Raw genomic sequence first — 17,103 nt, forward strand, 5'->3', positions numbered from 1 at the left:
CTTGGAGCAAGGCAAAGGTCTGGCCATGAGCAATCACTGGCTGTAGCCAATCAAATGAGCAAATGAAAACAAAGCTCTCAAATGATGAGTGACTCACTCAACTTGAACATCAGCACTGGTCATTAAGACATCCTGTTGGGTTGGGTGTGATGGCACATACATAATCCCAATACTCAGGAGGTTGAAGCAGGGGTATGAATTCAAAGCCAGCCTAAGCTAAATAGGGAGATGTCTCAAAAACCTACAGGACTCAAGAAATAACTCAGTTGGTAAAGTATGTTACTCACAGACATGAGGTCTAATCTCTAAAACCTGCTTTTTTTTTTTTTTAAATAATTGGCTAGGCATGGTGGTGCATGCCTTTAATCTCAACACTTAGTAGCAGAGGCAGGCAGGTGTCTGTAAGTTTGAAAGCAGCTAGGTCTTCATAGAGAGTTTCAGGCCAGCCAGGGTGGGACACTGTCTCAAAAGCCAAACCAAACCAAACCAAACCAAACCAAACCAAACCAAACCAAACCAAACCAAATTGGACATGGTGGCACACATGTACCTGTAATCCCAGTGACAAGGAGCTGGAGACATGCAGATCCCTGGGGTTCACTGGTCAACCAGGCTAGCTTATCTGGAAGTTCAAGGTAAGTGAGACCCTTTCTCAAAAAACCAAGTGGGAAGCACCTGAAGAACAACACAGCGCCTAAACTTGTCTCTGGCTACCACACATACCTGTATGAACATCCATGTACATATATGCATATATGTATATACGAATCAATCAAACACACACACTACTCAGTGCAGAGTCAGTCTATTTTCCCTGTAAATCAGGTCTTTTCCAAAGATTCTGATTCCTAGCACTTGTGTTAAGTGTCACAATCAGTCTGAACACCGAAATGTAAATTACACCACTCATATCCACGTACTTACTTTAGTGAATGATTGTCCTAGTAAGACAGCAAATGTTTGCTGTAAAGGAATAGTTTAGCTACTATCACCATGATGGGAAGATATCATGGCCTTCTGGTTTACAGGACATTAAAAATTTATTCTAAATCTGACTTTCAAGATCTGCCTACCCTGTAACACTAACTAGCACACAGTTTTTGCTGGTTTTAAAAATTACAAAAATAACACATTCTCCTGATGATGCTGTCCTATGAAATGCACAACATTCATATCTGAACAACATGACATGTTAGGTAATGGATACTATAATTAAATATAGGTCCAGAAAAATAATCCTCTTGTTTTACTGGGTATTTCTATTAATGGTTTTGTTCTACATGAAGACAAAAACTTCCTACCAAAGGAATTAATGTATTGCTTTAATAGGCTGTACTGTGAGTTAAGTTTTAAAATTTATGAGTTCACTGCAGCATTGTTCTTTAAACAATGGCATTGTCAGATGCAACCAGTGAGAAGATTAAAGTTCTCCCGGCAGATTAACTACAAATTATCCGTCCTCCTGTTTCAGCATCATTTGTTCATTTATCACATAGTGTCTAGTATTCCTGGTCAGTGTCAATATGCTCTGCATCCTTGCAGCTAACAGATGTCGACTCTTGTCGAATGAATTACTTTATGTTTCACGCGCTGCTGGCCGCAGATGTGTCACTATAGCAACATCATTAATTTCAGATCTTACCGGAAACGTGCACTCCAATCAAACCTAATTATACCACATTGCTTTCTTGTCCACAAGAAGGAAACTATAATGCAATTATTGGGACACTTCATTTTCTGTTCTGCTGTGGCAAATGAGAGAGCCACTGTGATGGACGCTTCTTGTCAAAAAGCTTATTGATGAAGCACAAACCCAATTTACAATCATACGAAGGACCACCTCCCGATTACGTTAGTAATGCAAGGTTCCTCAGATGCCAGCTCACACTGGAGCATCGCAGCAGGAATCAGCCCCTAGAAGGTGTCTGTACAGTGCCTGGCCCCAGTGCTCACCTCTCCTCTCCAAAACCAGAGCTGCTAAGCCAACAATCACCCCCTGCTGAGGACAGGCAGTGTCAGCAGCTCACACCTCACCAGCTTCCAGCACAGAGGCGCCAGGGAACACACATACTTGCAAAAGAATACAGAGCCATTGCTTTTGTGAATAAAATAGAGAAGATGAGATAGAACTAACAACTTCCATCCTGGAACATAATGCTAGCCAATGCCAAGTGTGCACTGTCTTCCCAGGCCACAAAGGGGGACAAGAGGGCAAGGTAGGCCCTGCTAGACTTACCCCAAAGTCTCCTTGTGCTTTCCTACTGTCTTGGCCCTGAGGGCAACAACAAGTGGCCTCTGAGCTGGCGAGGCTGACAACTCTCACTCAGGAGTGCCAAGATGTGTCTGAGATCACAATTAGAGGGGTGGCCACCACTCAGTCTCCACTCTCTTCCCCTGACTGTGTGAAACACGTATGCTTCCTTAAGACTATAGTTGGGGAGAACGGAAACACCACTGAGCTGCTGAAAGAACAGTGGTTCTCTGTTATCCACCAGCCTATGGTTTCGTCAGTGTGGCCATGGCCATCTACCACCTCCAAGAACCCCTGGAACCCTCAGGAAGCAGGGATGCAGAGCCTACCACCACCTCAGCTCCCAGCAAGACAGGTCAAAATCCTGAGAACAGGTAATGAGCCAGAGTTCCTGGGAGACAGCTTCAGGGAGAGACTGAAGGGAAAGATGCAGCCAGAACATTACAGTTCTAAACAAATGGCCACACAATTGAAAAACTCAGCCAATGATGGCATTTTCTTTGGGAGCTCTTACACTGAGAAGCAGAGGTGAGCAGGCATGGTGGCTCACCTGTAGTTTTTGTACTTGGAAGGAGGGAGAGGAGGAGGAAGAGGAGGAGGAGGGAGAAGAATCAAAGTCAGCCTCCGATACACAGAGAGTTTCAGGTCAGCCTAGGGAGCAGAGGAAGAACCTTTCTCACAAATAAACAAGCAAATAAGCTAGAAGCCACGATAAGCCCCTCAGTGCATTCTATACATTCTACTGGGATCCTTAATCTTATGCTAATGTAAAAATACACTGTCATGGGCCATTTTCAACGAGGTCAGTTTGTAGGCATTAATCCCCTCCCTCCCTGGCTGGAGCTTGTTTGTCTCAGGGCTCTGGGAGCTGCACTTGGCCGAGCCAGGGATGGAAAAGGGGGATAGTAGGAGTCTCTGGCCCCAAACTGTTCACTGAGTGAGGAGGCCTTGTGCCCTCAGCCAGTGTGAGCAGGAGTCGAGGGGTGGTGGTGGTGCATCTGAAGCCACTGTCTGTTGCCAGCTCAATGCTTTTCCTCTATGTGGCTCCCGTTCTGCAGAATTATATATTCAAAACTGCTTCCTGTTCTCTAGTCTTTGGGACTTATTACCTTATGCCCAGCACTCAGACTGCTTGTATGTGAGATGCCCTGTTTAGCTTTAAAAGAGTAGCAAGTAGAGGGAGCTTTGGGTTTCAGGACCCTTCCTTCCCTGCCATTTTACCCTGATGACTTGAAATCTCCTCATAGAGAATGAGGAGCTGTAACTAAGAACCTCATCTTTATTTTTTAAAAAGGAAATCAGCATTTTAGGAGGACTGACGTCACCAACTGGTTTTGTTATTTGTAAGCACAATAGATTTTTCTATATTGGTTTTGCTAAAATGTCCTACAATTTCTACTATTAATCTATAAACTTACTAGATTTTCTGTGTATGCTACTTGCTAATAAGTACTTCACTGTCCTCTCCCAAAGCCCTCTTCTTCTTGGTAGTTCCAGGGATTGAACCTAGGGCCTTGCCTATGCTAGACAAGCCCTTTCCCACTGAGCTATGGCTCCAGCCATGTTTTAATTTTTATCTTAAGGCAGAACCTTACCTAAGATGCTCAGGCTGGCTTTGTATCTACTCTGTAGTCCAGGAAAGCTTGGATTTGCAGTCAATCCTCCTGCCTCAACACCCACCCTTCCACTAAGTATCTAGGATTACATTCTTCTTTTGTTAACCTTTGACCCTTTCTTGCTTTCTGACATGAGCTGGTAACTCAGGTATGATATTGGCTATGCTATCTCTTTGTTGTTCCTTCTGAGTGTTGGGGAAAGGCTTTAAATGTGTTACTGCTAAGAGAGATTATATGTTGGGAATGTCCTTTTCCAGAATGAAAACATGCCATCTTCACCTCCAGTTTGCTAATGAATTTCATATTGATGGGTTCTAAATTGAAACTCCCCAAATGCTTTACTGGACTGGAAGGAGTCCCTGAGTTTTTTGTTGTTGTTGTTGTTTTTCTCATAGTAATGCTGTAATTTTCAGCGATAAGTTTCTGAATTTAAACAAGCCTTGAGGCCCTGAACCACATCTATCTAGAGCTTTACATTATATTTTCATTGATTGTGGGGCTTCAAACAGAACAGTTAAGGGCATTTCAATGTATTCAAGTTTTATAATGAGCTCATAGCTAGGCAATGACTTCTACCTGTTATGATTCATCTATTATTGTATAGTTCAATATCTCTTATGGTTTATTTTAAATATCATGATTATAGCTTTGCTCTATATACTTTATCTCTATTTTTGTTGTTTTTTTCCCAGTTTTATTTTCTTTTTTTTTTTTTTTATTTTTTTTTCCAATTTATTTTTTTTAATTAGGTATTTTCTTCATTTACATTTCAAATGCTATCCCCAAAGTCCCCCAGACCCCCCTCCCACTCCCCTACCCACCCACTCCCACTTCTTGGTCCTGGCATTCCCCTGGTTNCTGGGAGGGTGCCGGATGTCTGCGGCCCCAAAAGGGTGCTGCCTCAGCGGCTCTGTGGCTCCCGCCTGGCCCAGAAGCTGTCTGCCTCTCCCAGTTTTATTTTCAAGTTACATTTATTTTATAAAGTCTTTTCAAAAGACTGCCCAGCTGTATTGTGTATTGTGTTTTATCTTTACAACTGTAGTTATATAAGAAGGGGTCTTGCTATGTTGTCTAGGCTGGCTTTGAACTCAGACTCAAGAGAGTCTCCTTAGCTGTTCAAGTAGCTGGAACTACAGATGTGCTGCAGCATACTCTATTGGCTTTTGGATAACATGCCTCTAATTTCGGTTCTTCTTGCTTTTTAAAGTTATTTTGTTTATTTACATTTAAATGTTATCTCCCCTCCTAGTTTCCCCCTGAAAACTCCCCACTCCACCCTCAACCCCTACCTCCATGAGGGTGCTCACCCATCCACCCACCCACCGCCTTAGCATTCCCCTACTTTGGGGCATCGAGACTTCATAAGACCTAGGGCTTCCCTTCCCATTGATGCTAGACAAGGCCATCCTCTGCCACATATACAGCTTGGTTGGTGGTTTAGTTCCCGGGAGCTCTGGGGGTCTGGTTGGTTGATACTGTTGTTCCTCCCATGGGATTGCAAACCCTTTCAGCTGCTTCAGTCCTTCCCCCAACTCCTCCACTGGAGTTCTCGTGCTCAGTCTGATATCTGGCTGCAAGCATCCCCATCTGCATCCATAAAGCTCTGACAGAGCCTCTCAGAGACATCTACATCGGGTTCCTGTCAGCAAGCATTTCCCAGCATAGCAAGTGTATGGGTTTGGTGGCTACACATGAGATGGACCCCCCAAGGTGGGGCAGTCCCTGGACGGCCCATCCCTCAGCCCCTTCTCCACTCCTTGTCCCTGTGCTCTCCCTAGACAGGAGCAATTCTGGATTGGATCTTCTTCTGTCTTTGATTTTCACTGCTCTTAAGATTGGCCAACCTTTATTCTCTACTCTTTTTGAGTCAGGGTTTTTCTATGTAGTCCTAGATGTCTGGAACTCACTGTGTAGATCAGCATGGCCCCAAACTCACAGAGACCTGCCTGTCTCTGCCTCAGAGTGCTGGAACTAAAGGTATATATTACAAAGCCCAGTCTCCTCTTTTATTGAAAAACACAAGTTCCTGAACATCCTGCAGGTAAAGACAGCACGTGATTCTGTTTGGTTTTTCTATTGTACTCCTAACTATTTACTATTTCTGATGATTCTATTGGCTACCTCCACTGTGTTCCTAACTTTCACCATTTCTGCTGTTTTACTGTGAGTAGGTACAGCCACTGCCTGGAGTTCACTGAGATTGTCTAAGCTCCCCCCACCCCACCCACCCACCTACACACTACAGGAAAACATGTATTCTCTGGATGGCAGACACAGAAGCCAGTCTATCCCATGAGATCAGGGCTATTTGGACTTTCATTTGGTTGACCACTTGGATATCTGCTTGGATGATCAACTACTTAAAGTGATGCTAAAATTTCCTTCTGCGACAGCAGATACTGTAATTTTCTCCTGCATCCATCACTTTGTGCTTATATACTGAGGCCTTTAAAGTGTATATGTATCTAAAATTCAACCTTCTATTAGGAACCTGTTCTGCTCTCTGAAATAGTGCTTCTTAGAGTCTATCTTGTTTGATGTTCAGGGAGAAGCCAGTCTTCTTTCAATCCCTAGTTACCTCCATGACTATTTTTCCTTCCTTCCTTCCTTCCTTCCTTCCTTCCTTCCTTCCTTCCTTCCTTCCTTCCTTCTTTCCTTTCTTTAAAAAAAAAAACGCGATTGGTTATTTTTCTTTAAGTGTTAAGTGGATTAATTGTTTGCTTTAACACTCTTAGGACTGACAAACGTTACAAACTTTGTTTTTCCTTCTGTGTCTCTTAGTCCTTCATCACTGTGATTTAAAATCTTTCTATGCACATAGTTATCGTTTGTTCTCACTGCTGAGTGGGGCTCTGAACAGTACAAACACCCCACACTTCTCTATTTATTTTTAAAATTAATTTTTGAGACAGCATTTCACTTTGTAGTCCAGGCTAGCCTTCAACTCAGGTCTCTCCTGGTTGCCTCTTGGTTACAGGAGTACAGCACCAGGTGGCCCTAGATTCTACTTTAACAAACTTTAGTTTCTGTGTATTCTAACTAGACAGCTTTCCTTTTGTTAACTGAAGCAACATTATCAGCAGTCTCTCACACTCCCCTGACTGCTTACAGACACGCAGACATTTCTTTTGGGAGGGAAAAAGTAGGAGAATAACTACTGAGAAGTACAACACATAATTTTGATGCTACAGCTAAAATCCATTCATAATGTTGTATATACCATCACAGTTCAAAGCAAGTAGGACTTCTACTTTATCTTATTAAACTGAGAAAGCCTGGTTACAGGTATCATGCCTATTAATGGAATTAGGTCTTCTTTAAGGGTTTCAGGTTTTAAAAATTATATAATTTGGATCTTGCGAACTGTTTGAACTTAATCCAGACTACTTTATACCATCTGTGACATTCTGGTTGTTTTTTTTTTTTCACTTTAAGTGCCTTAACTGACATTGGGACACAGGATGCTAGGCTTACCCATTACACTAAACTAAGCTCTCTTAAGGACTAAACATTCTCCAGAAGAGTCTCTCAGCTCTGTGTTCTTTTGCTCAGACTGTTATTCTGATTTGACTCTGGAGATTCTGGTCTTCGTGTCCCTATCAGCAGAGAAAGCAGCTCACAGCAATGGGTACTTTTAGCCAGTACAGCAGTGCACACATGTGCAGTGGCTGGTTTCTGATGGCTACCTGCCTACACAGGCATACTGGCTATGTAGTCGCCCCTCTCTCCAGGACTCTGGTCTGGAGAACTCTTCTCTCTGTTTGATTCATCCTAGCAGTCATCTTGAGCTTCAGGATGCTTTGTACTGACTTCCTCTTCCCTCTAGCTCTTTTTAGTTTTGGAATAGTGTATGCTTTTGCTAGCATTGCATTGTCTTTGGCAAACTTCCTGTCACTCACTGGAACTGGGAGAGGAAACTACAGGTGTACTCCCTCAGTCTACTCTTGAAGCAGTGTCCTCTTATTTCTGAATGAGCCACTTGTACTTGTGAGCATCCCATGTCTGAAGTTCTTCACGGTACTGTACCGAAATCGAAATAAAAATCCCCAAACTGGACCCCCAGTTACACTAAACTTCCAAATTCCCCAGGAGAGTTGACACCAGCATAATAAATATTGAATTCATATTTATCAAAGTCTTCAGTTACATTCATCAGCAATGTCCAGTTGTTCTTTTTTCACACCCATCCACCCAGGTCCTCAAGCTCGCAACCACACGTTTCATTAATGCACGTTATAGGAATTTTATTTTCTGGTGCATTTTCACTTACACCTTGCAAGTGGAATATTTGTAAGTAGAATATTTGAACTTTAAACTTGCCATTTTGTTGGTTCCCTATATTTTAAAGACATTAATTGACCGCCTTGGTTCTCACACCTATAAATATGTGTTCTTTCCCATTTATATGCTTACTTCTATCTCTTACCTTTTTGCAAATCGAAAGAGTTTTACAACAACTTTCAGTTATGTTGTAAGCTCATCTGTATTCTTTGTAGTTTAACTACTAACATTACTTAAAGGTGATGCTGAATTGTGTTTGGAACATGTTTTATTTATGCGATGTATGTAATTATGCTATATATGTAATCTGTTATGCATATAAGCTTTTATTTCTAGTTCACTAACAATTACTAGAATTTAAATCATCTTTTATTTAGTACATTAGAGATTAAGAACTCTAATAAAATCACAAAATACGAACAACATAAAAATGAGCTACAGAGCGGGATAGTCATGTGTGATGATCCATGCAGGAGAGTGCTACAACACGTTTCCAATGCTTCCAACAGCTCAAGGGTCACCTACAGTACAGAAATACATGTCTTGCTCTTAAGCCACTATAGAGACATGTAGTAGCAGCAAGAAAAAAAAAATACATGAGATTCTAGAAGATTCAAAATACAAAAATAAGTGATTTAAAGCTACAGCACAGTTCCATGTCGCTGATTGTGAGGACACTGCTCAGTGTCTTCACACCAAAGGACAGAGACTCAATCGTATAAATAGTTCTCAAAAGTCGAGTCTAGACACCTATAGATCTAGCAAGCAGTTATGACACATATACATGTGCTCATGTGCAAATGAAATATTTGTGATGTTATCTGGTACATTGAAAGACAAACAGATATGAACAATACCTGTTTTGTCTGTCAGTAAGTACACCAGGCGTCCAAGTTCTTCTGGTATTGTGCTGGTCCGAACAACTGTACCAGGGATATTCTCATCTTTCATAATCATCCATCCATATGCTGCTTTGCCCATATCCAAGTTTACTCGCAGACTGCCAAGAAAAACCATCATGATGGTCAATGCTTCCACACCTATATAACATGTCCACATCCATGGTTTCATCTGAATGTACTTATATATAACTTTAATTTATATAGGAATAAATAATATTAGATTTTAGACTTTAACAGATCTGTGTATATTTAACTCAAAATATGCTTTTATACTCTAGATAATGTTTTCAGATGATAGTTGGGTAGATAATTCCTTCTGCATGAGTTACAGCATGAGCTAGAAGAGAAGCAGGCAAATGGTTCTCAGCATCCAATTAACACCCAGAGAACTGTGGGCTTAAAGAGGGAAATGCCTATGCTTAGGGAATCATGGAAGGAATACTGTGTGAAATGGGGCTTGAGGCCTCCGGAGTGGTCACGGTGCTTCTTAGTGAGGTTTTAGTATTGCACAGTTCTAATCTGTAAGGTTAACGCATGTAAGGGGTCATTGTTCCTGGGACAACTTTGCTGTGATTGCATCTTACAGTACAGGACTATAATAGATGGACTTTGGAGGGTCTTCCAGGCTTTAATTAAAAAGTGGCTGCACAAGAAAGCACTGTAAAACTGTCCACTGAAGGAAATGGTCGCAGCACACCTGTTTGGGTCAATTCACCTAGTTAACCTATGGAAGCTCAGTGGACAAGGTTGTGTAAACCAGCAGTTTCCCACTTGCTGGCTGAGACCCCTTTAGGGGGTTGAACAACTCTTTCAAATGGGCCACGTATCAGATATTCTGCATATCAGATACTTACATTATCATTTATAACAGCAGCAAAGTGACAATTATGAAGTAGGAACAAAAATAATGTTATGGTGGATTCAGCACACATGGGGAAGTGCATTAAGAGCTGCAAACCTGGGAAGGTTGAGAACTGCTGGTGAAAACCATGGAGATGAAACTGCTATTTGCCAACCATTCATGACGTAGCAACATGGTAATTCACAAGGTCCAACCTGTTTTTACTAAATTTTATTTATTTACATTCCAAATGTTGCCCCCTTCCTGGTCCCCCACCCCTTGGTTTCTGAAACTGTGCTCCTCCACCTATCCACCCACCCACCCACACCTGCCTCACCCATCAGCATCCCCCTTCCCTGGGGGCATCAAGTTTCTACAGGATTAAGAACATCCTCTCCCACTGAGGCCAGACAAGGCAGTCCTCTGCTACATAACCTTTTAATAAATATAATTCTGAATAAACAATCTTGAGGAATCATCCAGTAGCAAGTGTCTAAGGTAGTAAGTATCAAATAAGTATAACTTCATTAATCTATGCATAAAGTTCACACCTTAAAAATCATAGGAATTATAGGGTTGCAGACCCCTTTAGCTCCTTGGGTACTTTCTCTAGCTCCTCCATTGGGGGCTCTGCGATCCATCCAATAACTGACTGTGAGCATCCACTTCTGTGTTTGCTAGGCCCCGGCATAGTCTCACAAGAGACAGCTATATCTGGGTCCTTTCAGCAAAATCTTGCTAGTGTATGCAATGGTGTCAGCGTTTGGAGGCTGATTATGGGATGGATTCCCAGGTATAGCAGTCTCTAGATGGTCCATCCTTTCGTCTCAGCTCCAAACTTTGTCTCTGTAACTCCTTCCATGGGTGTTTTGTTCCCAATTCTGAGAAGGGGCAAAGTGAACTAACCAGTACTCCCCAGAGCTCGTGTCTCTAGCTGCATATGTATCAGAAGATGGCCTAGTTGGCCATCATTGGGAAGAGAGGTCCCTTGGTCTTGCAAACTTTTTATGCCTCAGTACAGGGGAACCCCAGGACCAAGAAGTGGGAGTGGGTGGGTAGGGGAGTGGGGGGTGAGGGTTTGGGGGACTTTTGGGATAGCATTGGAAATGTAAATGAAGAAAATACCTAATTAAAAAAAGAAAGGAAAAAAAAGGTAAGATTATCATAACATTCTTCCTTTTCGTTACTAATGTAACGCATTGTAGTAAAGGATTTTCTTGTGTTGAACAATTCTTTAACTAGAACTCTTGGTCAGGATTTTTTTTTTAAATGTTTTACTGAATTCTATATTCCTAATAGTCTACCTTTTTTTTTTTTAACCAATGCTCATAAAATATTTTTACCAATGGCGATGTACAGACTATCTTTTGTGCTGCTTCTTAGTATTAATATTACACTGACTTTTAAAATATTTTTGAAATAAAAAAAATCATGGGAATTGGGAGGAAAGCTGTTAATTGGCAGTCACCTGTGTACATCTCTCCAGCCTGTACCTCCACATCGTTTGTTAAAAGAGTAAAGCAAACTACTAACTGGCAACAATCCTTAAACTGGAGGGACAGAAACTGGCATTCTAGGAAGGACCAGTGGCCACAGTACAGGTCACCACTGTGTGGGTCCACAATTCAGAACTACCAGAAACATTTTCGCCAAGTCTCTGTGCCACAGTGGTCCCTTGGATATACTAGGATCTGTGAGAAGCTGGTAAATCTGTATGTGTGAAGTGTGAGGGATGTCTCTGTCAATAGGTGTGACATCACAGTACCTTCTAGGGGGTTTAGGATGAAGGTAAGATTAAAAGAGGAAATGCAAAACATTCCCTTTGGATTCTTATTTGAACTGGGCTGAAAAAACATATTCCTTACGAACAAGAGAGAGAATTAAGACCACAGCCCTTGTTGAAACAAACCCAGAAGTTGGGAGGGAATTGAGCAGGTGAGGTGAGCCAGGAAGGGACGACACACATATCCAGCACACAGCACTGAGATCTGACTCGTGTCTAGTTTTTCCGTTCTTCAGATCACTTGGCTCCTGACTTGCCTGAGTATTGGGTTCTTTGGGGTTTTGGTTAAGTGGTCCGGGAAAGTGTCACGCTGCGCTGTGCTCCGGCTGACAGCCCTCACAAGTTTGGTGGGAGAGCCAAAGAAGCATCTGCAAACTTGCTTGGCACAGCTCTTTCCAGACCATGAGCACTTAGTGCTCTTAACCAATCACAAGGATGTATTAGTTCATAGAGTATTATATTGTAAATACGTAAACCCTCTGGGACCACTTTAGGTTGAATACCACAGCCTGCAAAGAACATACATAGCAGTAGTTGTAGTGGCAAAGAGGACAACAGAAAGGTGTAAAGAACGGAGAACAGAAATTCATCTGAATACAAGTCAACTAAGAAAACACTTCTACACAGGAATTACAGCTCCACATGTACCATGACTGATGCTGTGAGTCTGGTCAAATGCTAAAGGATAATTTGCTTTAAGTGCTAAGTCTCTAAAGGCATCTAAACTCTATGGCCGAAGAGTAACACTGCACTGAATTTACGTCTTAGTGATGCCCTGCCCGGACAGTTTCTAAACACAGGCCTGTACCCAGGGGCATGCCAGCTCTGACATGCTCCTTACTTCATGGATCATATGAGCAGAGACATGTCACATAGTAGCAAGGCCACTCTTCTGCTGACTAAGTGCCTGGGACACTCTTACACAGAGGCCCGTTGCAGGTAGAAGCACTTGTTCCCAGATGGTCCAGTGAGCAGGACATGGTATGATATTTACTATCATTCACTATGAAAAACTGACTGTCTAAGTAAGCCTTTCATGGATGTTGCCATAGGAATATATATATAAATGTTTCCATGTGCAATACTGACAAACATGAGGTGGATTTCAAGATGATAAGACTGCCTTCATGATGGTTTATTTTTGTACAGTCTAATCTCACAGCTACAAATACTTGAAGAAGAAACTCAGAGTCTGAATAAATTTCCAGTGCATTTTCCCCAAAATACACAATACAATGCATTTAGGCCCCAGGATGCTTGCTATATTTAAGTTCTAATTTGTTACAATTAAACCTTAGCACTTATCACTGCCAGGTGAGCCCAGTCCCTAGCCAGCCTGGGAAATATGCACAATTCTCATTGGGGAACAAATTTACCTGAAATAATTCACATGCCAATTCTAATCTGAGAAAGAAAAAAAAAACAAAAAAAAAAAAACAAAACACCACCACAACACACACACACAAAACAAAACAAAACAAAAAAACCCCAACAGTAACAACAACAACAACAAAACACATTTCTATAAAGACCCTTAGATGGGTGAAGTACACAGGTGTTTTATCTGAAATCTTCCTGCATCTCTTATTCTGATGCTATACTATGGGCAGAGCAGCCAGCATCAAAGGCTTTCCCTGCTGAACTGTCTGTGCACCATATTGTAGCTAAGGCTGTCATCTCCAGGACCAGTTGAACCCTCTTGAGCTTTGGATCAGCACTGCTAACCTTAAATAAATAAAAACAACTGTGAGTGAACAGGAGGACAACAGGTCAACATGCCAACTTCTCCACTTCCTACTCAAAGTGCTCTACCACTGTGCTACACCCACAGTCCCTAACAATCTCTCTGGTTTTAGTCAAGGTCTGTAAATGGCCTGTTAGCTTTCAATTTACTTTGTGGCTTAGGTAGGCCTTCCTTGAACTCCTGTAGCTAAAATATTAGAAGTCCAGTCCTGTGCCACCAAGCCCACGTAAATGCATTGTCCAGGTCTAGAACTCAAAATCCAGCTTCACCTTTTCCAGTATTCAGTGCACCACCAAATGCCAACGGAGACCAACCTTTCTGCTTACGTACTTATGTATGTATAATCTAGTTAGCGTAAACTCCTGACAACTCATCTTGCTACATTCTCTGATGAAGGAAGTCAAGTTAACATGCTTAATGTTAGGTGTTACGTGTATCTGTTCCTAATTTTAGCACATGGTAGTTCTGTAATCTCTTACTAAAGGTTGACTTGATCATCACTCCAGTGGTCAGCCAAGGTTTCAACAGAAGGTAGACCTTAAGCCAAGCTAGATGGATCAGATCAAAGTGCATGTACTGCAAGCTTGGAAACTGAGATGGACCCCTAGGACACGGTGGATGGTGGAAACCACTTCCTATGAGTTGTTCTAGGACTTCAATACTCAGACTATGGCATGCATGATCCAAACAAACACACATGCAATTTTAAACATTTTAGAAGTACCACAATTAAGTCAAAAGTCTAATAAGGTACTAAATGTATTTGCAAACATGAGATACCAATTAATCAAATATTAAATTCAACAGAAAAATGAAAACAGCAAGAGATATAGCTGATTCATAACCAAGCAAAACGAAACCTCAGAACTAGGAGGAGGAAAGGCCTGTGAGGAAGGCTGCCAAGTTCTGAGGGAATGTTCATTAGCTTGCCACTGCGTCAGAGGCAGGCAGGTGCACATGACACAGATGATACCAAACCTCTGGGAAAGAGGCTTTCTTCTTATTTTACAAAGGATGCTGAGACAATAAATTGAAACTCTGGATCTGAAAACTCTATCAAACACTAGTTTAAAAAAATCAGTTGTCTCGCATAGGCAAGGCCTTGGGTTCAAACCTTTGTCTTTCTGCCACAACCCTCACACCCTACCCCAACCTCCTTGAGCTGGAGTCTATCTGTGGTAGAATGTACGTGTGCGTGAAAGTCTGAGTTCAAGTCCCGCCATCACAAGAGGATGAAATCACTTTCAGTGGTCGAACGCTCAGATGCAGCAGACAGTGAGAGGAGAACAGGGTCTCAGAGCAGAGGAAGAAGATATCTTGGTACACAGTTTGACAATATTCATTTATATTTAACAAGGTAAAATTAGAAACTTTTCTTGGGTTAAAAAAAAAAAAGTCAAGCTATAGAGAAAGATGTCAGCAAAATAGGAATGTAAAACATAACTGTCCAGAAGACCACAACAAAGGACTACAAAAGTTCACAAAAGAAATTCGAAATCACTGGTTCTCAACTTATGGGTCATGACCCCTTGTGGGAGGGAAGGTCAAAATGACCCTCCCTCCATAGAAAAATTATAGTTATGAAGCAGCAACAAAAAGAATTTTATGGTTGGGAGTCACCACAACATGAGGAACTGTATTAAAAGTTTACAGCATTAGGAAGGCTGAGAACCACACTGGTCTAAATTGATAATGGTATACTAACTGGGTACCGACACTCAGATAAATACTGGCAATATTAACAAACACAGCAAAGTCACAGACAAATACAGAGTCAAGGAACTCCGTTCCTAGACTTCAATACCAGATGCTCACAAGCGTATTGATCAATGTGTAGAGTAACAATGGAACACCCTAAAGTTTGTCAATGGAATATTGGACACATGTTCAGTGGTACAGTCATAAATAAGGATAGCAAGGTATAAGGATGGATGAGTCTATGAAGCCATGTTAAACATAAGATGCAAGGTTGTAAAGTGGTAATCAATATGATTTCAACTGTATAAAGCAACAAAACAAAAAACCACATTATGTTTTCATAGCAAACATGCATGCAGCGTTCTTGAGAAAAACAAGAAGTTAACCATGCAAAAACACTCACCCATGTAGAGTATGCTACACAGCATTCTACTTTATCCCATAAGTATGCAGAATGACTATAAATTAAAAGAAAACCAAAATACTCCAAATATAGTAAAAGCAAGCATCTAATGTTCAAAAGGTTGCTGTAACATATAGTACTGATGGTATATAATAATGATGGTATTACCATTATTTTATAAGCAAGTATTTTAAACCACTACAAAACTAAAATAGTGTATGCTGATACATACATACATGAGATAAACATTCTCCGTGGATGTGCGTGCATGTACTGGTCACAGGGATGAGAAGAGCTAACGCAGACCTACTGAAACAAGGCTGAGGACACTTCAAAGCGGAGATGGGAGTGGAAGTATCAGAATCTACGACTGTATCAGAGCTACTCAGTGTCTAAGAGTCACTACTGACTCCAATGTGAGAACTCACCCCATCTCAGGGAGAAGAGTTGTTGGATAAGAAGACCAACCAAACAACCATAAAACCATTCAGAACTGACAATAACTGGCAGAAATTGCTAAGAACTTTCTTTTGGGGAGAGTTCACTGCTAACCCTAGTACAACTCTGCACCAATACAACCTGGCACCTTTGATGGCAGCCTTCAGGGTGCAGATGTTGCCATCCAGTCTTCAGTCCACAGGTTCTAGGAATTTCTCTGATGAGCCTCCCACATGCTCTGAAACAAAAACTATGTCTCCACAACCTACAGACAGCCCTTGCATTTCAGTGCTTTAGGAAAGGCATTGCTTGAAAAAGAGGTTCTTAAGTGTGCCTCAGAAGGGATATAATTATCTCTTTGTCTAACAGCATTTTTGCCTCTCTTGATCATGTATGCCTTATGCAGAAGCAAAAGTCTCTCTGACTCAGCACTGAGAACTTGGTTTTGGGTTATCAATTAAAAAATGGGCACTCTAAAGCCTCTTAAGAAAACAGACAAGGAACAGCAAACACATGACCCTGGATATGTTGATGTGTTAACAATTCTGCTGGTATCTTCCTGTTAGGGGACATGCAAAGGGACATATACTCATTTTAGACTTACAATAAAAGCTACATACATGATATTTCTCTTTGGACGACAAAAATGTTGTAATTAAATTATGATCTAAAAAAATCCCCACAAAACAAACAAAAAACACAATGTAAATTTTATCAAGTAGCTTAAAAAATATTTCATTGTACTGAGTAATTTTAATAAAATACTTAACTTTTGTAAACTTGAATTCTGATTCTTAGGACACTAGAGAAAAAAATTACTTCCTAGATTTGCATATTTTGCAAAATAACATAATTTAAAAGTCCAAAAGCACATTTAAACACTTAAATATATTGTTATCCATATTTTATGGAAACTTGTCATCAGGAAAACAAATTTGTTTTTATTAAAGATAATGCACAATTCTCTAAATGCCTCCTGTGCTTCTATGGCTCTTACTCCTTCGGGTAGTTGGTACAACTCAGGTGCAGGCATGCAAAGATCTGTAGGGTCGTTGTGTTAAAGTGAGCATGCTCATTGTAAGCTAAAGCAAAGGAAGGCTGCACAATTGTGTAGTCAGGGTCAGCACACCTAGATGAACATGCTAA

The 17,103-nt window shown here is 41.2% G+C and overlaps 1 protein-coding gene across 5 annotated transcripts in view; it reads right to left on the minus strand.

Moving 5' to 3' along the window:
- Positions 1-17,103, minus strand: part of Atp9b (ATPase phospholipid transporting 9B (putative)) — a 188,450-nt gene that overhangs the window by 48,991 nt on the left and 122,356 nt on the right. For all 5 annotated transcript variants that reach the window (XM_029472075.1, XM_029472074.1, XM_021150340.1 and 2 more), the window contains one exon: positions 9,006-9,148. In XM_029472075.1, the coding sequence (XP_029327935.1) occupies positions 9,006-9,148 (143 nt within the window). The remainder of the gene's footprint in view (positions 1-9,005; positions 9,149-17,103) is intronic.

The sequence above is a fragment of the Mus caroli genome, chromosome 18 (genome assembly GCF_900094665.2).
Source record: "Mus caroli chromosome 18, CAROLI_EIJ_v1.1, whole genome shotgun sequence".
Taxonomy (NCBI): Eukaryota; Metazoa; Chordata; class Mammalia; order Rodentia; family Muridae; genus Mus; species Mus caroli.